Source organism: Capra hircus, chromosome 1, assembly GCF_001704415.2.
Source record: "Capra hircus breed San Clemente chromosome 1, ASM170441v1, whole genome shotgun sequence".
In the NCBI taxonomy this organism is placed as follows: Eukaryota; Metazoa; Chordata; class Mammalia; order Artiodactyla; family Bovidae; genus Capra; species Capra hircus.
This window is the reverse complement of record NC_030808.1, coordinates 8,274,657-8,296,604: the sequence shown is the minus strand read 5'-3', so window position 1 is coordinate 8,296,604 and position 21,948 is coordinate 8,274,657. Positions and strand designations below refer to the sequence as shown.

Sequence of the window (21,948 nt, the reverse complement as noted above, 5' to 3'; positions counted from 1 at the left end):
AGTGTTGATAGTGGTTTGTGTTTCCCCACCAGCAGTGTGAGTTCCCTTTCACGCTGTCCACAATGCTCGGTGCTATCAGAATTACAGAGTGTTGACAGCTGACAGCTCTGGACCGTCTTGCGCTGTTTTAAACTGCATTTCCCTGTTTTGGCTAGCTAGGGGCAGCATCTCCCATATGTGTATTGCCCTTCAGGTTTTCTGCTCTATGATTCCTTTTAAGCGACACGTTGTCCATTTTCCTTGTGAGGCATTCTGGCCACTAATCTTTTGTGAATCATATGAATTGCAATTCTACAAGTGGGAAATTTGCCTATGGAATTATTGCCTTGCATAATTAAAAAACAGCTTCCCAGGTGGCACTAGTGGTAAAGACTCCATCTGCCAATGCAGAAGACACAAGGGATGCAGGTTCGATCCCTGGGTCAGGAAGATCTCCTGGAGTAGGAAATGGCAACCTACTCCAGTATTCTTACTGGGAAAATTCCTTAGGCAGCGGAATCTGGTGGACTACTGTTCATGGGGTTCGGAGAGTCGGACATGACTGAACAACTGAGCGTGTATGCACATATTTAAAAGGACATTTTTAAAGACTGAAATATAATTCATATACCATAAAATTCATCATTTTAAAGTACAGAGTTCAGTGATTTAGTATATCTCTTCTTTCACTATTTGTGCATTTCATCTTTTATTTTAGAAATCTTTCTTGTCCTGATATGATCATGACATTCTACCTCTTTTTAAAATGTTGTTAATGTTTGCTTCTTGTCTTTCTGTAATTAGTCCATTTTGGGTGAAGTGTGATGGGCTAGTGATGTTTATCCACATAGTTACTTTCTCAGCATTATTTATTAAATAATACATCCACCTCTACTGGTTTGTAATGCCATCTCTGTCACCTAACAAGTCCCACAGATACATGAATCAATTTCTAAGCTCTATATCCTATCAGTTTATCTGTGATCTGTCAAACTCAACAACAACAAAAAAAATGGTTTTGTGGGTTTTGATTAGAATTTCACCGAATTTATACATAGTTCATGAAGAACTGACATATCCGAATACTGACATCCTTATACTCCCATCTGCAATTGGGTATATCTCAATTTCTATAGGTCTCCCTTTCATCTCTTGAAACTTTTATATATTTATATTACTCCATAAGTGCCATGCATAAATTAGTGGGTTTCTTAGTAGATACTCAATCTTTGGTGTTGTAAATGAGATTTGTGTAGACACACACACATCACATTTTCTGAGTGTTGTTGATGTACAGGGATGCACTAATTTTCATACATTGATCTTACATCCTGCCATCTTAATGAATTTTCTCATTCACTTTTATGGTCTGAGGAATATAGGTAATCACATCACTTGTAAATAATAACAGTTTAGGTCCTTCCTTTCCAATTTGTATCATCTCTTTTTCCTTTGTCTTGTTGACCAAGACAGCAGGATGCTGAATAGAGAGGTGTTAGATGCTACCTTGGGCTTTCCCAGTAGCTCAGAGATAAAGAATCTGTCTGCCAGTGCAGGAGCTGCAGGAGACAGGAGTTTGATCCATCAGTCGGGAAGATTCCCTGGAGGAGGAAATGGCAGCCCACTCCAGTATTCTTGCCTGGAGAGTCCCATGGACAGAGGAACCTGGCAGGCTATAGTCCACGGGATTGCAGTTAGCTTGTCTTACAGTTGCCTTTAAAGGGAAGGGTTATAACATTACAGAATCGAGTATGATGTCTGAGGTAGGGTTTTACGTTGGTTTGTTTTTTTCCCGAGACCTTTATTCGGTTAGGAAATTTTCCTCTCTATTTGTAGTTGAAGTTTTTTTTTAACTCTGAGTGATGGATTTCATTGATTGCTGTTTCCTTCAAAGATCATCTTATAATTACTCTCCTTCAAGAAATCTTCTTAGCACCCTAAATTTGGACGAAAAACTCCTCCTCTCTGATTTAACTGTGTTGAGTCCTTTCCACAGCCTATTAAACTGAAAACTATGTTCTCCAAGCGTCTTCCCAGGTGGCACAGTGGTAAAGAATTGCCTGCCAATGCAGGAGCCCCAGAAGACATGGGTTTGATCTCTGGGTTGGGAAGATCCCCTGGAGGAGGAAATGGCAACCCACTCCAGTATTCTTGCCTGGAGAATCCTATGCACAGAGGAGCCTGATGGACTATAGTCCATGGGGTCACAAAGAGTCAGACATGAGCATGCACACACATAAAAAATACGTTTCCCAGTAGCTTATAAGCCATTCAGGAGCAGGAACTGTGTTTGATTCACAGCTATGTCCTCTAGTACCTGGTATAGAAGACAGAATATCTCTGTACATATTATAAAAATAAATTGCTGGGAACATGTTCTAGAAACTTCATGTAGCCCTTCATAAGAACAATGTTTTTCACAATGAAGCTTAATTTACATAGGCAATTATGATTGAATAGAGTTGACTCAAAAAAGTTTTAGATATCTACATATTTATATTTGCTCTTAATAATACATAAAATATGCTTACGTAAAACATATAACACATGCCTTCTGAGAAACAATGGCTACCTTCTTATAGCAAACATTATTTCCTGTGTGTGTACTCAGTCTTGTCTGATTCTTTGAGATCCTGTGGACTGTAGCTCGCCAGGCTCCTCTATCCAAGGGGTTTTCCAGGCAACAACGATGGAGTGGGTTGCCATTTCCTCCCCCAGGGGATCTTCCTGACCAAGGGATTGAACCTGGTTTTCCTGCATTGGCAGGCAGATTCTTTACTACTGTGTCACCTGGGAAAGCCAAACATAATTTGTTACTACATTAAAAAAAATCCAATTACTTAAACTAAACAAACAAACAAACAAAACCGGTTTTTTAACATGACATTCTCTGCAAATCTCCACGTGTTCACTGACCTGGCAGCTCTCCAAAGCCTGTTCTTTTGCATTCTCATGGAAATTTCATTAGAAAGGCATGATTGATTAAATCACTGGTCATTGATACTGAGCTCAGTCTCCATTCCCTCTTCCCTCCTCACAAGTTCAGAGTTTGGGACTCAAAGTTCCAACTCCCTAATCATAGGGTTGGTTTCCCTGACAACCAGCCCCCACCCTCAAGTGCTTTCCAAAAGTCACCTCGTTAACATTAAAATAAAGTTTATATTTATTTTAACATTATATTATTTATTTAGCTTTCTATCATTATTAAAACAAAAACAAGACTCCTACTGACTTTGTGCTCAGTATGTACCTTTCATAGGTGGGTTTTTTTTTTTTTCGTATCTAAGTGCTCAGAACATTTGAATTCATTTAATTCAAATGATGTTCTTGCCAATGACAAAGGGGTTTCAAGCTGTATTATGTTTCTGTCCTTATTTGAACAGCCTCACATTTTTTTTCTTTTCAGAATGCTCAGCTACTTCATGAGTACAGGACCTCAAATGCCATTTGGAAATGTGAAACCTCTATCTTTTAACTCAGTTTTGCTTTCATGCATAACATGGCTGTAATACCACAGCTTTGATATTTATTAGCTGTCTTTGCAAAACTTGGGGCAATACATCTTTCACATTTCGAGAAGAAAAGAAACTGAATCCCACCAGGATCTCCATTATTAGTTTTTCCTCCATCTTTTATCACCTGGCTCACTATGTCCAAACCATTGTCTAACCCAGTCGTTTGGTTTATGTTCAATATCAAACAGTTATCATCTTACTTACATAGCAGTTTTCCTTTATTTTCAATACAGTCCTGCTTTTAGTTTGCCTCATTATTAACGTAATTAGGTACTCACTTGCATCCTCTGATCCTACAAATTCTACTAATTCTAAGGAACACTCAATAAACAACATCTTTATGTTGGAGTCTATCTCCAGGAAATGTCAGTCCAATTTCATCAGCAGCAAAACTGAAACACTGCTTTCCATATTCATCACAGAATGTTTATTTTCCATGGAGAAAAGTGGCTGGATGAAATGTTTGAGAGTCAAGTATGATGAGAAATTGTTTACTTTGCAAATTGGGCCAGTTCTCCTTTTGAAACAAAGTGAGGTTTCTAGTTGTCAAGTACTTAACTCCCTGATCAAAAATGGAGGTAGGAATGGGAGAACAAGATGGTGGAGGAGTAGGTGAATGTGGAGTCCATCTCTCTCCATGGAGACATCAGGAATACACGCCAGGTAAAGAAGTGCATGCAGAACACCAGCTGAGAGTGGACAGGAGGACCTGACTAATGGAAAAGAATATATAGAACCATGCAAAAATCGTCAACAGCAGTGCTTGCCCTGGGATTGCTCCACAATTGCTAAGCTCCAGCTCCCAGCCACTGCACCTTCCAGTGGACCAGCGTTCTTGTCCAGGAGATCAAGCCCTGCTCCTTTGGAGTGGGAGCACTGCCTCCAAGACCCTAGACTACCAGAGAACTAAGCCTAGGGAGTATCAAATGGTGAGAACTCACACAAAGGAAACCACCTGAATACAAGACCTGGCATCACCCAACCACCAGTAGTACCCTGTGTAGGCACCTTATCTAAACAACAAACAGAGCAAAAATACAAACCCAATCATCAGCAGACAGGATTACCACCTCACTTGGCCTTGCCCATCAGAGGAAAAACAAACAAACAAAAACTCAGCATAAATCTCACCCTTGTGTGAAGCTTACACAAACCACTGGACCAACCTTATAAGGGCAGAAACCAAAAGGAAGAAAGAAATCAACCTTCTTCAGGGAAAGAATTCAACTTTCCCTGAAGCCTGGGAAAAGGAGACCTCAAACACAATAAGTAAAAAAAAGAAAAAAAATGAAAAAGCAGAGAAATATTACACAAATGAAGGAACAAACTAAAACACAGAAGTCCAAATAAATGAAGAGGAAATAGGCAAACTATTTAAAACAGAATTCAGAATAATGATAGTAAAGATGATCAAAAACCTTGAAAACAAAATGGAGAAAATGCAAGACTCAATTAGCAAAGACTTAGAAGAATGAAAGAATAAACATACAGAGACAAACAACACAATTACTGAGATTAAAAACACTCTAGAAGGAAATCAATAGCAGAATATCTGAAGCAGAAGAACGAATCAGTGGGCTGGAAGATAAAATGGTGGAAATAACTTCTGAAGAGCAGAATAAAGTAAAAAGAATGAAAAGAACTGAGGACAGTCTCAGAGACCTCTGGGACAATATCAAACACACCAATATTTGAATTATAGGGGTCCCAGAAGAAGAAGAGAAAAAGAAAGGGTATGAGAAAATTTTTGAAGAGATTATAGTTGAAAATTTCCCCAACATGAAAAAGGAAATAGTCAATCAAGTCCAAGAGGCACAGAGAGTCCCATACAGGATAAACTCAAGGAGAAACATGCCAAGACACATACTGATCAAACTAACAAAGACTAAACACAGATACAAGGGAAACCCCATATGCTTAACAGCTGATCTTTCAGCAGAAACTCTGCAGGCCAGAAGGAAATGGCAGGATATATTTAAAATACTGAAAGGGAAAAATCTACACCCAAGATTACTGTACCCAGCAAGGATCTCATTCAAAACTGATGGAGAAATAAACAGCTTTTCAGACAAGTAAAATTTAAGAGAATTCAGTACCACAAAACCAGCTTTACAACAAATGTTAAAGGGACTTATATAGTCAAGAAATACAAGAGAAGGATCTACAAAATCAACCCCAAACAAGAAAATGGCAAAGGGAACATATATATATATATCGATAATTACTTTAAATGTAAATGGATTAAATGCTCCAACCAAAAGACACAGATTGGCTGAATGGATACAAAAAGAAGAGCCATATATATGTTGTCTACAAGAAACCCACTTCAGACCTAAAGACACATATAGACTGAAAGTGAGAGGATGGAAAAATACATTCCATGCAAATGGGAAGCAAAGGAAAACTGTAGTAGCAATCCTAGTATCAGACAAAATAGATCTTAAAATAAAGAAGATTGCAAGAGATAAAGAAGCACACTACATAATGAGCAATGGATTACCAAGAGGAAGACATAACAATTGTAAATATCTAGACACCCAACATAGGAGCACTTCAATACATAAGACAAACACTAACAGACATAAAAGGAGAAATTGACAGCAGCACAGTAATAGTAGGAGACTTTAACACCCCACACACACCAATGGACAGATCATCAAAACAGAAAATTAATAAGGAAACACAAGTCTTAAATGATACCTTAGATGAGATGGATCTCATTGATATCTTCAGGACATTCCACCCAGATGAAGAATAATACACCTTCTTCTAGAGTGCACATGGAACATTCTCCAGGACAAACCACATCTTGGGTCACAAATCAAACCTCAGTAAATTTAAGAAAATTGAAATTGTTTCAAGCATCCTTTCCAATTATAATGTTATGAGACTAGATATCAATTACAAGAAAAAAAAACTGTAAGAAACACAAACACATGGAGATCAAACAACACCTTTCCAAAGAGCCAACAGGTCACTGAAGAAACCAAAAGAAAAATTAAAAAAATTCTAGAAACAAATAACAATGAAACACAATAACTCAGAACGTATGGGATACAGCAAAAGGACTCCTAAGAGGGAAGTTTATAGCAATACAATCATATATCAAGAAACAAGAAAAACATCGAATAGACAACCTAACTTTATACCTAAAACAACTGGAAAAAGGAAAAAAAAAACCCCACAAAATTAGTAGAAGGAAATAAATTATAAAGATCCAAGCAGAAATAAATGGAAAAGAAATGAAAGAAACAATAGTAAAAATTAATAAAACTAAAAGCTGGTTCTTTGAGAAGACAAACAAAATTGACAAACATTTAGCCAGACTCATCAAGAAAGAAAGACAGAAGAAACAAATCAACAAAATCAGAAATGAAAAAGGAGAGGTTATAATAGACAATGCAGAAATACAAAGGATTATAGGAGACTATTATGAACAACTATATGACAATAAAATAGATAATCTGAAAGAAATGGACAGATTCTTAGAAAAGTTCATTCTTCCAAGACTGAACCAGGAAGAACTAGAAATCATGAACAACCCAATTACAAGCACTGAAATTGAAGCTGTGATCAAAAATGTCCCCCAAAACAAAAACCCAGGACCAGAGAGCGTCACAAGAGAATTCTATCGAACATTTAGAGAAGAGCTAATGCCTATCCTTCTAAAACTTTTTCAAAAAATTGCAGAGGAAGGAACACTTCCAAACTCATTCTATAAAGCCACTGTAATCCGATATCAAAACCAGACAAAGACAACACACAAAAAAAGAAAACTACAGGCCAATATCACTGATGAACATAGATGTAAAAATCCTCAACAAAATTTTAGCAAACAGAATTCAGCAACACGTCAAAAGGCTCATACACCATGATCAAGTTAGGTTTATTCTAGGGATGCAAGGATTCTTCAATATACACAAATCAATCAATGTGATACACCATATTAACAAATTTAAAGATAAAAACCATATGATAATCTCAATAGATGCAGAAAAAGCCTTTGACAAAATTCAGCACCCATTTATGATTAAAACTTTAAAAAATGGACATCACAGGAACCTGCCTCGACATGGCCTAGAGCAAACATTACTCTCAATGGTGAAAAACTGAAAGCATTCCCCTAAGATCAGGAACAAGACGGGGGTGTTCACTCTTACCACTGTGTTCAACATAGTTCTGGAAGTCCTAGCTACAGAAATAAAATGAATTCAGACTAGAAAAGAAGAAGTAAAGCTCTCAGTTTGCAGATGACATGGTACTGTACATAGAAAAGCCTAAAGATAGTATCAGAAAGTTACTAGAGCTTATCAGTGAATTTAGCAAAGTTGCAGCATACAAAATCAATACACAGAAATCACTTGCATTTCTATGTACTAACAATGAAAAATCAGAAAGAGAAATTAAGGAATCAATCCCATTTACCATTGCAACAAAAAGAATTAAATATCTAGGAATAAACTTACCTACGGAGGCAAAAGAACTGTACATAGAAAATTATGACACTAATGAAAGAAATCAAAGGTGACATAAACAGACGGAGAGATGTTCCATGTTCCTGGGTAGGGAGAATCAATATTGTGAAAATGACTATACTACCAAAGGCAATCTATAGATTCAATGCGATCCCTATCAAATTACCAATGGCATTTTTCACAGAACCAGAACAAAAAATTCACAATTCATATGGAAACACAAAAGACCCTGAATAGACAAAGCAGTCTTGAGAAAGAAGAATGGAAATAGAAGAATCAACCTTTCTGACTTCAGACTGTACTACAAAGCTACAGTCATCAATACAGTATGGCACTGCCGCAAAAACAGAAATATAGACCAATGGAACAAGATAGAAATCCCAGAAATAAACCCATGCCCCTATAGGTACCTTATTTTTGACAAAGGAGGAAAGAATATACAATGGGCCAAAGATAGCCTCTTCAATAAATGGTGCTGGGAAAACTGGACAGCTACACATAAAAGGATGAAATTAGAACACTTCCTAATACCATACACAAAGATAAACTCAAAATGAATTAAAGACCTAAATGTAAGACCAGAAACTATAAAACTCTTAGAGGAAAGCATAGGCAGAACACTCAATGATGTAAATCAAAGAAAGACCCTCTATGACCTACCTCCTAAAGTAATGGAAATAAAAACAAAAGTAAACAAGTGGAACCTGATTAAACGTAAAGGCTTTTGCACAGCAAAGGACACTATAAGCAAGGTGAAAAGACAATCTTCAGAATGGGAGAAAATAATAGCAAATGAATCAACTGACAAAAGATTAATTTCCAAAATATACGAGCAGCTCATACAACTGAATACCAGAAAAACAAACAACTCAATCAAAAAGGACCTAAACAGACATTTCTCCAAAGAAGACATACAGATGGCTAACAAACACATGAAAAGATACTCAGCATCACTCATTATTAGAGAAATTAAGTCAAAACTATAATGGGATATCACCTCACACCGATCAGAATGACCATCATCAAAAACTCTACAAACAATACATGCTGGAGAGGGTGTGGAGAAAAGGGAATGCTTTTGCACTGTTTGTAGGAATATAAATTGACACAGCCACTATGGAAGATGGTATGGTGATTCCTTAAAAAACTAGGGATAAAACCACCATATGACCCAGCAATCTGACTCCTAGGCATATCCCCTGAGGAAACTAAAATTGAAAGGGACCCATGTATCCCACTGTTCATTGCAGTACTATTTACAATAGCTAGAACATGGAAGCAACCTAGATGTCCATCAACAGATGAAAGGATAAAGAGGTTGTGGTACATATACACAATGGAATATTACTCAGCCATAAAAAGGGACACATTTGAGTCAGTTCTAATGAGGTGGATGAACCTAGAACCTATTATACACAGTCAAGTAAATTAGAAAGAGAAAGATAAATGATGTATTATAATCCACATATACAGAATCTAGAAAAATGGTACTGAAGAATTTATTTGCAGGGCAACAATGGAGAAATAGACATAGAGTACAGACTTATGGACATGGGGAGAGGGGAGGAGAGGGTGAGATGCATGGAAAGAGTAACATAGAAACGTACATTACCATACATAAAACAGGTAGCCAACGGGAATTTGCTGTATGGCTCAGGAAACGCAAACAGGGGCTCTGTATCAACCTAGAGGGGTGGGGTGGGGAGGGACATGGGAGGGAAGTTCAAAAGGGACGGGATATCTGTATACCTATGGCTGATTCTGTCTAGTCAAGGCCATGGTTTTTCCTGTGGTCATGTATGGATGTGAGAGTTGGACTGTGAAGAAGGCTGAGCACCGAAGAATTGATGCTTTTGAACTGTGGTGTTGGAGAAGACTCTTGAGAGTCTCTTGGACTGCAAGGAGATCCAACCAGTCCATTGTGAAGGAGATCAACCCTGGGATTTCCTTCTTTCTTTCTTTCTTTTTTTAAATTTATTTGGCTGCACCAGCTCCTAGCTGCAGTATGTGGGATCTTTAGTTGTGGTGTGTGGGTTCTAGTTCCCTGACCTGGGATCGAACCCAGGGCTCCTGCATTGGGAGCACAGAGCCCTCACCACTAGACCACCAGGGAAGTCCCTGGGATTTCTTTGGAAGGAATGATGCTAAAGCTGAAGCTCCAGTACTTTGGCCACCTCATGAGAAGAGTCGACTCATTGGAAAAGACTCTGATGCTGGGAGGGATTGGGGGCATGAGGAGAAGGGGACGACCGAGGATGAGATAGCTGGATGGCATCACGGACTCGATGGACGTGAGTCTGAGTGAACTGCGGGAGATGGTGATGAACAGGGAGGCCTGGTGTGCTGCGATTCATGGGGTCACAAAGAGTCGGACATGACTGAGCGACTGAACTGAACTGATGGCTGATTCATGCTGAGGTTTGACAGGAAACAAGAAAGTTCTGTAAAGCAATTATCCTTCAATGAAAAATAAATAAATTAAAGAAAATGTCAAAAATGGACCAATAGTTCCCAAGTCATACATTCCATCATAAATGGTACTAAAAAGTATAATATCTCAAAGTGTTCACTCTAAATCTTTTCTCTATTGAAAATAAAAATAATCTTTATTTGGTGGCTTCTCACCTTTGTCCCTCATCTTAGTGGTATCTAAGGGGCTTCCCTGGTGGCTCAGATGTAAAGAATCTGCTTGCAATGCTGGAAACCCGGGTTCAATCCCTGGGTCATGAAGATCCCCTGGAGAAGGCAATGGCAACTCACTCTGGTATTCTTGCCTGGAAAACCCTGTGGACAGAGGAGCCCTGTGGGCTACAGTCCATGGTGTCACAAAGAGTCAGACACAACTGAGCAACTAACACTTTCACTTAGTGAGATCTAAGAATGTGTCCTTTCTATATGAAATCAGCTATCTTATTTCCAGAAAAATACTGAATTGTTTTATTTTAGTTTTGTTAGACATGACCAATAAGATTATGTAATCTACCAATAAAAGTCTATAAAAGTAAGTATCTACCTTTTGTCTTGCCTAAAGTTTAACCTTCCTTTTCTAGCAACACTGACAAACATGGTTTTTCCCAAACTGATCATTTCCTTCATTAAATCTCTGCGTTTATAGCAGAGACTCTGTCTGGAATCCACTTCCTTTTCTTCACTGTTCACTTATGTAAAAATCTACTTTCTTTAAAACTGTTCAAATTTCATATTTATGAGGCTTTTTCTAAAGCCTCATCTCTTTCTAGACACACACACATACACACACTTAATTGCTTTCTCTCTTCTCAGCCCTTCAATAACACTTCATAGATTAATTCACTGAATTAGAATTATTTGTCTACATCTTTTTCTCTTATTAGATTGAGAGATCATAAAGGTCAGGCAACATCATTTATTCATCTTTGAAGCCTATGCTGCCATGGTAACAGACACTCAATATATATTTGTAAATAACTGATTGCATAGTAATGTTGACTTTTGGAAAAATTATCCTTAAATTCTAAAAGCTAATATTGTTACTTTTCTATATCGAAGTGAATATCTGTGACCATAATGAGCAAAAGTAGGCATGCCATTTTAAATAGATTTACGACAAATAGACTTATTGTAGTGATCATTCTGCAGTATATACAAATATTAAATCATTATGTTGTACATCTGAAATCAATATAATGTTACATATCAATTATATCTTGATTGTTAAAAGTATTTTTAAGTTTAATTTTTAAATTGTTTTCACAAGATGTGAATTTAAAATTTTCTAACTGAAAAAGGGGGTAGATCTGAATTTATTTGTCAAAATTAACTCATATTTAGAATATAAAATATGTAAAAGGGAGAGATCTGAGTCAAATAATACTTTCAAACTAAAAGGTAAATTGAATGCTAGCTTTTGGGATCTATTTGAAACCAATTCTTAATGGTTAATTTTTAAAAGTTTAGAAAGGGTAGCTGAAATAAGCAGAATTAAGGGCTAAATATCTCTACTCTGATTATTTTGAAGAGAGGTCTCAGCAAGAAGGATCAAGTGTGCCTGACCTTACCAATTTATACAGAGTCTGCAGTGACCCAAATTGTAGTTTATATTCTCTTTAGCTCATTTTAAACTAAGCCAAGACATTTTTTATTTTAAAAATAAATAAGACTAGAAACCCAATTAAAACCAACTTATAAAATTATTCATTTAGGATACATAACATTCCAGTATGTTTACTGCTTTCTTCCCTATTAACTTACTGATGACCACGAAGATTAAATTTTCTGTTAGGATGATTAAAATGATTTTACTAAGAGTGTGCCTACTGGGATGACCCAGAGGGATGGTATGGGGAGGGAGATGGGAGGGGGGTTCAGGATTGGGAACACATGGTGGATTCACGTTGATGTATGGCAAAACCAACACAATATTGTAAAGTAATTAGCCTCCAATTAAAATAAATAAATTAAAATTAAAAAAAAAGAAGAGTGTGCCTAGATGCTTGCAAGAGAGGAAGCAGAGTTTATGAGTTCCAAAATAGTAATATTTGAAAACATGTGCATGAAAGAACTTCTGTAAGCATTCTCGGAATTATTTGCTCTTTTTCTATTCCCCTCACCCTAATTCAAAAAAAAAAAAAAAAGGAAAGCTTTGGGTGGAGTCAACTTTTTCAAATCTTAAACAATAACTGGAAATCCTGAAAATGTATTTTTTATCCAGTGGGGAAAACACTTTAAAGCTCTTTTTTTCTCTAAGAATTGTTTAGCAAGGGAATTACTTGGTGGCTTCTATTTTAAAGAGAAAATTCAGTTTAACTGCCTGAAATATTATGCCATCTGTGTTTATTTCCGCCATCCACAGAACACAATTCTGTTTTTTAAACATAACAAGTACATGGCCCTAAAAACCTAGATAAACATATAACTCAATGAATTCTTAACCAAGTGATGAAATCAATTCAAAGGACAAGTGCCATTAAAAAAAAAAAAAAAGAACAATCTGATTGTAGATATAAAACATGTAAAGCCCAATGGTAAATTTAAAAATATTTAAGCACTTTGATTATAAGTATTTATGTCTTCTATATATATCGATCAGGGTGGAAGTATCTAAGAGGTGAGAAATAGGAGCACAATGCATGCCATGATGCAGTTAGTGGGCAGAGACCTGGGCCAGGTGCCAGAGAACCAAAGAGTGGCAGAGGCATTCTGATCCCAGGTTGCTCAAACCTATACCACCTATGAGGCCCACTCACACATCTGCCTGGAACAAGCAGCCTCGGGAGTGTGAAGACCACCCACAAATAAAATTTGAATTTAGTAATCAAGTACTTTATTTAAAAAGCACGAAATGATATACAAATGTGAAACATCATTATTTGTCTTTTTACTTAAGGTATTCTTCAGTTCAGTTCAGTCGCTCAGTCGTGTCCGACTCTTTGTGACCCCAGGAATCGCAGCACGCCAGGCCTCCCCATCCATCACCAACTCCCGGAGTTCACTCAGACTCACATCCATCGAGTCAGTGATGCCATCCAGCCATCTCATCCTCGGTCGTCCCCTTCTCCTCCTGCCCCCAGTCCCTCCCAGCATCAGAGTCTTTTCCAATGCGTCAACTCTTCACATGAGGTGGCCAAAGTACTGGAGTTTCAGCTTTAGCATCATTCCTTCCAAAGAAATCCCAGGGCTGATCTCCCTCAGAATGGACTGGTTGGATCTCCTTGCAGTCCAAGGGACTCTCAAGAGTCTTCTCCAACACCACAGTTCAAAAGCATCAATTCTTCGGCGCTCAGCCTTCTTCACAGTCCAACTCTCACATCCATACGTGATCACTGGAAAAACCATAGCCTTGACTAGACGGACCTTTGTTGGCAAAGGTAACTGATTCTTACCGTTCTCTAAATGTAAGGGGACTTAACGTTTTTCTACCAAGTCTTCAATGAGGAAAACCATTTTATTTAGAATTTATATGTATCTCAAAGAATGTTAAAATTCTATTCATCAGTATTTATGACAACCTGACATTTCTTCCATCACCATGACAATCTTCAAAAATATCCTGATAACTCTGATTCTTTCTGGCCTTATTCAGCGAGACATAACCTCTAAGATCAACCCCACTTTGCGTCTAGAAAGTGTATGCTACTCCAGGTTTTCTGTTCTCAGGAAACAGGATGATTTACAGACCTTCTCAATGGACAGATGCCTAAAATGGTCAGGCATGTATCACTCAGTGAGGGATCTTTCCTGGCTCTACTTAAGCCTTCATAGAACACAGACTAAGTCACAACAAAACAGTTTCAAATCATCCTGATTGTCACTTGGAAAATACAAAGTAAGGAGGACAGAAGCAGACTCCTGAAAGCCTTGAGTGATGGTCACCCATGGGTGAAATTCATATGTTCTTACTTCTCTGACTTCTATTTCTCAACTTGAAGGTGTGTGTAGAAGGACAGAGTTGCACAGTTCTCAGACATACAACCCTGCAGGCAGCTTCTGCTTGTCCATTTCCCTTACCCAGAAGCATCTCTAAAACAAATTCTTAATTAGTTATACACAAACGCTTAACATATTCTCTGTGTTATGTTTCACTGATTTTGTAGTTGGTTATCAGGTTACATTGTTGCCACCTAGCTTTTCTTAGGCTCTAATCTTGTTGCCTGAAGTTGCTTAGGTAAAAACTGATCTTTCATGTCTCAAGTGTTTTTTATTTATAAAGTTTCTTTCCCCTGATATCTACTGGATGAGTCTGACAAATACATGGGTGGCAAAATAAACTGGCTATCATTAAATGACAAATTCTAATATTTTTTAACAAAGCAGACAAAAATATATCATTTACAACATTAAAAAAGGGATCGATATTATGAATATGGCCTACTTAGGACATTATTATTACTATTATCATAAATACAAACTAAGCAATAAAAGAATATCTTTTAAACTTCTAATAAAAGCAATTTATGTTGTATATTAATTTACACACTTAGTGAAAAAAAATTACACATTAGACTGTCATGCGTGTTTAGAATCTCCAGTAAGGATTTCATATCAACAACCAATCTTAAAATTTCCTACTCAAAACTATAACTTAGCACTTTTTGAAAACATAACTGGGCAAAGGAAAGAGTATCAGTATTGCCAAATGTGATTAATACTCACGAAAGAATATTCCCAATATAGGCATAGTAGGAGCAACAGTAAGGTGTGGTTCCATCACAGCAGTAAGATTTGCAGTCTTTGCCACATTGAGCAAGGCAATCCTCTACAAAATAAAAACCACATCCACATAGTTACTATTCTAAAATCGCAGCTTTACAAAAAAATTACTTTATTTTACATCTTAATTGATCAATGACCACTCTTTAGTGCATTTGGATTTTCAAAGTGCTCAGAATTCTAAAACATTTGTAAACATTTGAACTAGTCTTGCTTCCTTGTTGTTCTTTAGTTGCTAAGTCATGTCTGAGTCTTTGTGACCCCATGGACTGGAGCCTGCCAGGCTCCTCTGTCCCTGGGATTCCCCAGGCAAGAATACTGGAGGAGGTTGCCATTTCCTTCTCCAGAGGATCTTCCTGACTCAGGGATCAAACCCAAGTCTTCTGTACTGGCGGGTAGATTTTTTTACCACTGAGTCACCTGGGAAGCTCTGTTCTTCTTTATCAAACATAAATCTAGAAAAGCAAAGACCATTCTTGGAATCTCCTGCCTCAAGCACCATAATGGGTAGTCAGAGTGGGTTGAAAGAGACAAGGAAGGGAGGAATGAATGATCCAAACAATCAGACATTCAATTTGTCAACAGAGTTCTTACAATAAATTTTAAATGATAAAGTCTTTTGACTTCAGAGTGTTAATCCTAAATACATTTGACGGAAAATGTTGACATGAATAGTAACAACTGGAAATCATTTTTAAATAATGGATGTTTTTCATGACAGTGCATTATATGCTTTTCTCTACCATTTTTGTCTCCATAATTGCAGCATGCATACATAAGGTAACACATATGAGTCTGCATAGCCTATCAATCCATTTGGAATCAGCTGTGGGAAAAAGTTCCTATAGATAATTAACCGGTGAATAATTAAGGGTTTATTTAATGTCAGATTTAAGAATCAACAAGCTATGAAACAGCACTATGTGATGGGAGAAAGAATTTTCTGATTAAAAAGGGACATACCGGAGCTGACAAAACCAAATTATTGTCTTTTTTTCTATGTTTTTGGCAAGGAAAATTATATCAAATGTTGAATAAAAGTCACTCTACCTGTCAAAAAATTTCTATATTTCATCCAAATGATTTCTGTTTAACAAGCGAAGGCTATCTTTTAATTATGTCCAACTCTTTGCAACTCCATGGACTCTAGCCCACCAGGCTTCTCTGCCCATGGGATTCTCCAGGCAAGAATACTGGAGTGGGTTGCCATTTCCTTCTCCAGGGGATTTCCCGACCCAGGAATCAATACTGAGTCTCTTATGTCTCCTGCATTGGCAAGTGGGTTCTTGACCACTAGCACCACCTGGGAAGCCCTATCTTTTAGTTACAATCAGTTATAATCAGTGGTATAAATTATAATGGATATGTGAGTTTCAGGTACATGTAAGAAAATGTGTAAGTATAGTCTGATAATTTGAGTTACACATTGAAGAATCACAAAATTGGTCATTTCCAACTCAATCTCTGAGGGCAATAATTCTTATCAAAATTATATAAGACTTTTGTTTTCCTGTCAAAGTCATAATATAAAAGTGTAAATGTTATATTTATGCCTGCAGGTCCATGTAATTGATTTGTCTAGAGAGAAAAATATAGATTTGGCTTTTAAATCACCTCCCTACAAATTGATGTGATCACAAAACTAGCAAAGTTCATTCACCTCTATCAATAATGTATGACCTTTGTGGAACAAGTGAAAAGTTCATGTTTTCTTTCCCTCAATTTTATTTCTACCTCATAAATGAAAATACCTTAATGTTTTCTTCAAGGATGTGGTAAGAAGGCATGAAAGGGGAAAATAATTACCTTTGTAAGATTCAGTGACTCTACTTAAATCCACTTTAAAATTTTGAAGACAGAAACATGATCTAATGATTTATCGACATTAATGCTTTTTGCATTAATATGCTGTGTATGCTTTTGCAATTTATTTTACCATTTTCCCAGGGAATTTCCATAGCTCTCATTTTTAGTATTATTTAATTTAAATATTTAGACTGCTCAGTTATCTCAAGCACTTAGCTGGGATGTTCTGCTTTGTACACTTAAAAGCCATTCAGATAGTGGGAGAGCTGATACACCGCCTAACTCTGGTGGAGCAGGACAAGTAATGTTTCAGTAGCTTCCTTTTTGAACGACACCCAAGACAGTGACATCTTATTAAGCTCTCCATGATTATCAAAGATTCAATTACTATTATTATAAGGACACAGTGTTATCAAAATATTTTGAGCCAATGTTTCAGGAAACCAAGCCCCAAGTCTTGTTGCCAAGAAGCTGGATTATACCTGCAGCAAATACTTAGATCCTGTCACACACTGTTTATTATTTTTATGGCATTTTCCAGCACTTTTGACTGCTTCCCAGAATTAAACAACTGAAAGTGTGTGTTAATTGCTCAGTCGTGTCTGACTCTTTGTGACCCCATGGACTGTAGCCCGCCAGGCTCTCCTGTCCATGGAATTCTCCAGGCAAGAATACTGGAATGGGATGCCATTTCCTTCTCCAGGGATCCTCCCGACCCAGGGATCTGAAATAACTGAAAAGGGAAGTTTTACTAGCATGACAAATACACTCACAATCACATTTCCAAACCTGGAAGTCAATCACACCTCAAACTTCTTTTGAGAGGTTAGTTGCTTTCTCCGGTTCATTTGAAAATACTCCCATAAAGATCACAGTTTGGACAAAACGGAGACAACTTCTCACTTGTGAAAGCATGGAACATCCCAATGGCCCTCAGAAGATGAATAATATTACTACTAATATTCAAGTTAATATTCCTGAAAATTAGCCAGCTCCAATTTTCTTCAGTGACTTTAAGGCAGGATCTGGAAGAAGCCTCCCAACTCCCTTCTCAAGGAATGTGTAGAACAGGAAAGCATCTGGCTCCAAGCACTTGCTCAGAATTGGCTCTTGTAATCTACAGCTAAGGATCAGAAAGGAAGGAAAGGGAGGGGACAGAAATCACTGGTACAGGCCAGGAAGGTTAAAACCTTGGCCAAATCCTGTCTTTGTAGCCTGCAGTGGGAGTTAGATAATAATATAAACACTCCGTTGGATTTCTTTCCAAAAGTGACTCCAAAGTCAAACACAATGCTTCAGGTATAGAAACCTTGCTTTTATTTTGCTAACAAATGGGTCCCGTATTAATATATTTTCTTTGGGGAAAATAATTCAGGTTACCGACTGCTTCCCAGGTGGCTCAGCAATAAAGAATCCGCGTGCCAATGTCAGAGACTTAACAGACATGGGTCTGATTCCTGGGCCGGGAAGATCCCCTGGAGAAGGAAACGGCAACCCGTTCCAGTTTTCTTATCTGGAAAACTCTATGACAGCGGAGCCTGGCGGGTTACACAGTCCATGGAGTCGCAAAGAGGTGGACATGACTGAGTATGTGTGCACGCGCGCACACACACACACACACACACACACACACACACACGGACAATGCATCGACAGGTTTTTGTCCCGTTAAAGCTGACAACCCATTTAACAGGGTGTCTGGATTAATTCTGGACTTCCCTGGTGGCTCAGACAGTAAAGTGTCTGCCTACAATACGGGAGACCGGGGTTCAGTCCCTGTGCTGGGAAGATCTCCTGGAGAAGGAAATAGCAACCCACTCCAGTATTCTTGCCTGGAAAATGCCATGGACAGAGGAGCTTGGTAGGTTACAGTCCATGGGGTCCCAGAGTCGGACACGACTGAGCGACTTGACTTCACTTTACTTCTGGGTTAATTCTATTTCTGTAGTGTTCCCCCACCTCATCCCAATCCTCACTTCCAGCCTTATCTCTTAGTTCCAACCCAACTGTATTGTCTGTTCTTACACTTCTCATGATTTCTGCCTTTGTTCACACATTATCCTACTTCATCTTCTTATGTCCAAAGCTTCCCTATTCTGCAAAGGTTTAGGCCTAAAAACCCAAAAACCCCCTCAATTTAAATTCTCTGAGCAAATATTTATTGCACCCCTCTTATGGGCCAGGCATTTTGTTAGTCTCTGAGAATATCATGCTAAATGAAACAGACATCATTTTTACGGAGCATATACTCTTAAGTCAGCAGTAAAGTCTCCTCCTTTGAATACCTAAAGTACACCACTGTCTGTCTTCCATCATACAGCTTTCTATAATGTCGAGTAACGGGCACAGTTTATCTTCCAGACAAGACTCAAAGTATGACCTCTGTCCTAGGCATCACTCAGCATACTTCACTCAATAAACAGTAGCTGAGTAAATGCTGCAAGCATAAAGAAGCCTCTGAAGTAAAGAGCTCAGGAATTAATATCAAAAATGCATTAGCTAATCATTTCTTATCAAAGGTGATAAGCTGACCTAGCACTGGTGAGTTATGACTTTGTAATGTACTGAGGAGGGATGCAGATGGAGAGAAGGAATGAATGGAGTAAAAACTTCTACACTGATCAAGCTCCCTGCTGGCCGGGTGCTTGGGTTCCCTGAATCCTGGGGGTTGGGGGGGTGGGGTGTGCACTTAACACTGGGGCAACAGGAAGAAGGAAAGGAAAATCAGAAGCTTCAGCTCACCAAAGGGAATGAAATAGACAAAAGAACAAGAAAAAATTGTTCAATGATGTGGCTGAAGATGAGTGAAGGTATTAAAATTTCACTTAGCTGTATTCCATTTTCTCATTTTTTTTTCTTTTGGTAAACAGTGGAAGTGAAAAGAATTGTCACTGCTCCGAAGCACTTAATGAAAAGATTTTAATATAAAATGGATATTGATGCAATTGATTCTGTTAGACTCTCAAATTCTGCAGACTTTATAGGACTTAAGTAAAAGAAGTAAGTGCTGGAAACACATTATGATGTGGACTCTCATTAAATAGAAAGTACTTTCCCTATTTTATGCGTTTTGTATTTGAAGGTCAGCATTTTCCTTATAATAAACTATCTTTGAAACAACTCACAGATGGCCACTACTTTACATTTTTAAAAATAGAGTGTAAATTTCTATAGGAGTTATCATTGTGACTCATTTCTCCCAAGGCTGAATGAGAAATTCAATTCTGTTGATGTTCAGGTAAGAATACTGAAGACCATCTTCATTTTGGGTGCCATTATTTTTGCAAATATCAAAAGGTAAATCACAGTACTATATATAAATTTAGTATTGCAAGGTCATAGGTAAGTCTGTGGCTTTTATTATAGGAAGTCAGAGACATGAAAAATTTTACAAAAACTCTGCTTTTATCCTGTTTTATCCTGTTCACATAAAAATATGAAGCAGATGGAAAACTGCATGTGCAATTAACTTTATACTAAGTTAATAACTAAGGAAAGACCATTTTAGGCTTCACATCAGTCGCAAAAAAAAAGAAAACCGCTTCGGTACATCAAATATTAGCTGGCAATTCTAGCCAAGAAAAATTAGGATGAAGGAAATGAGATACTCTTCATCTATAAACAAGGGCTTAACAAGCTCAGCAAAATCAAATTAGACGCTGGGTGAATTTATGCCTCTTGAAAACCATATATTTCAACTCAAAGCTTCCAGTTACCCTGTTCACCACACTTGATAATCATCCTCTAAAGAATGAAAACACCAGTCTATGGCTTTTTGGGGTTGGTTTCTGAAAAGAAAAATCTGGAATATTCAGCATGTGAAGGTGGAATAAGGCAGCGGTAGCCTTTACTGAAAAGTCTCCAGTTTATCTGAAAATCTTAGTGATATCTCTGAACTTCAGGTGCTTAAAGAAAAAAAAAATGCTTTCCTTCCACCGCTCAGTCTCCACTCTCACCCTATCCAGAAAATAAAAAGAAAATCCCTTAAATGTGGGGTTGAAGTTATTAATAGTTGTTCCACGGAGAGAAAGGAAAAGAGAGAGAGAGAGAAAAGGACACGTGGAAGGAAAGGGACAAAACAGAACCGCGTGGAGGTCGAGCCCCGGGCGCGCGCGCGCGGGCTTCTCTCCTGCCGGCAGGGACCACCCAGCCTCTGACCTCCCACCGCGTCCCGCTCAACCCGCGCTGCCGGGACAGTGACCCCAGCGCCGCCCGGAGCCCCAGTCCCCCCGCTCCCGCCGCCCTAGGTCACCGACCTGCGCAGACAAAGAGTAGGACCAACTTCGGAAGCAAGACCCCTGGACACCCGGGCACCCTCCGCGCGTCCATCCAAACCGGTGGCCGGAGGTGGCGCGCCAGCACAGGACAAGCAGAACCGGTCTGTAGAGAAGGCTGGGAGCCAAGGGCGAGCCCAGCACCGGGAGAGGATGGGGGCGCCGGAGGGCGCTCAGATGGAGCGGGGAGCGCTCTGGATGGCGGAGTGGCGCGGTGACCCGGCCATCGCGCTGGGAGCTTTCGTGGGGAGCCCGGGCGGCCGCGCGGGGCGGCGTTGTGGCCGAGGTCTCTTTGTCTGTCCCCGGGGCGGTCTGGCGGCAGGCTGAGCAGCGGATCCAGCGTCTTCGGCCACCCGGGCTCACATTTCATCTCCGCGGGTGGCACCTACGCGAGGCTGGGGGCGGGGGTGGCCCCGACTCCTCCCCACGCTCCGGTTCTTCCTTCTATAGAGTGACTCTCAGAGCTTGGCCCTGTCCTAAAGGAACTTCTAACCTTTTGCTCTGACTGTCCGCACTCCACAGTTTTTCCTTTGGAGTAATGGATACTGCCCAAACTTTGTAATTTATCTTTACACGAATGGACGGAGTTTCCAACTTTGAAGATTTTAGACGAAAGCTAACGAGGAAAACCTAGAACAACTGGAAAGTAGAGAAACAGTGTATGGTTTTTTTCTGCCGAAAGCTGGTAAAGCTTTGATTTCTTAAACACCT

At 38.7% G+C, this 21,948-nt stretch overlaps 1 protein-coding gene across 3 annotated transcripts in view; it reads right to left on the bottom strand.

Annotated features, from left to right (window-relative positions):
• CYYR1 (cysteine and tyrosine rich 1) overlaps positions 1-21,650 on the bottom strand; it is a 121,013-nt gene extending 99,363 nt beyond the window's left edge. The window contains exons 1-2 of one of the 3 annotated variants that reach the window (XM_018050308.1): positions 21,220-21,650; positions 15,101-15,203 (exon numbers count right to left, since the gene is read on the bottom strand). In XM_018050308.1, the coding sequence (XP_017905797.1) occupies positions 15,101-15,203; positions 21,220-21,607 (491 nt within the window). In that variant the 5' untranslated portion in view covers positions 21,608-21,650. The remainder of the gene's footprint in view (positions 1-15,100; positions 15,204-21,219) is intronic. The other 2 variants (XM_018050350.1, XM_013965342.2) reach the window with 2 other exon arrangements.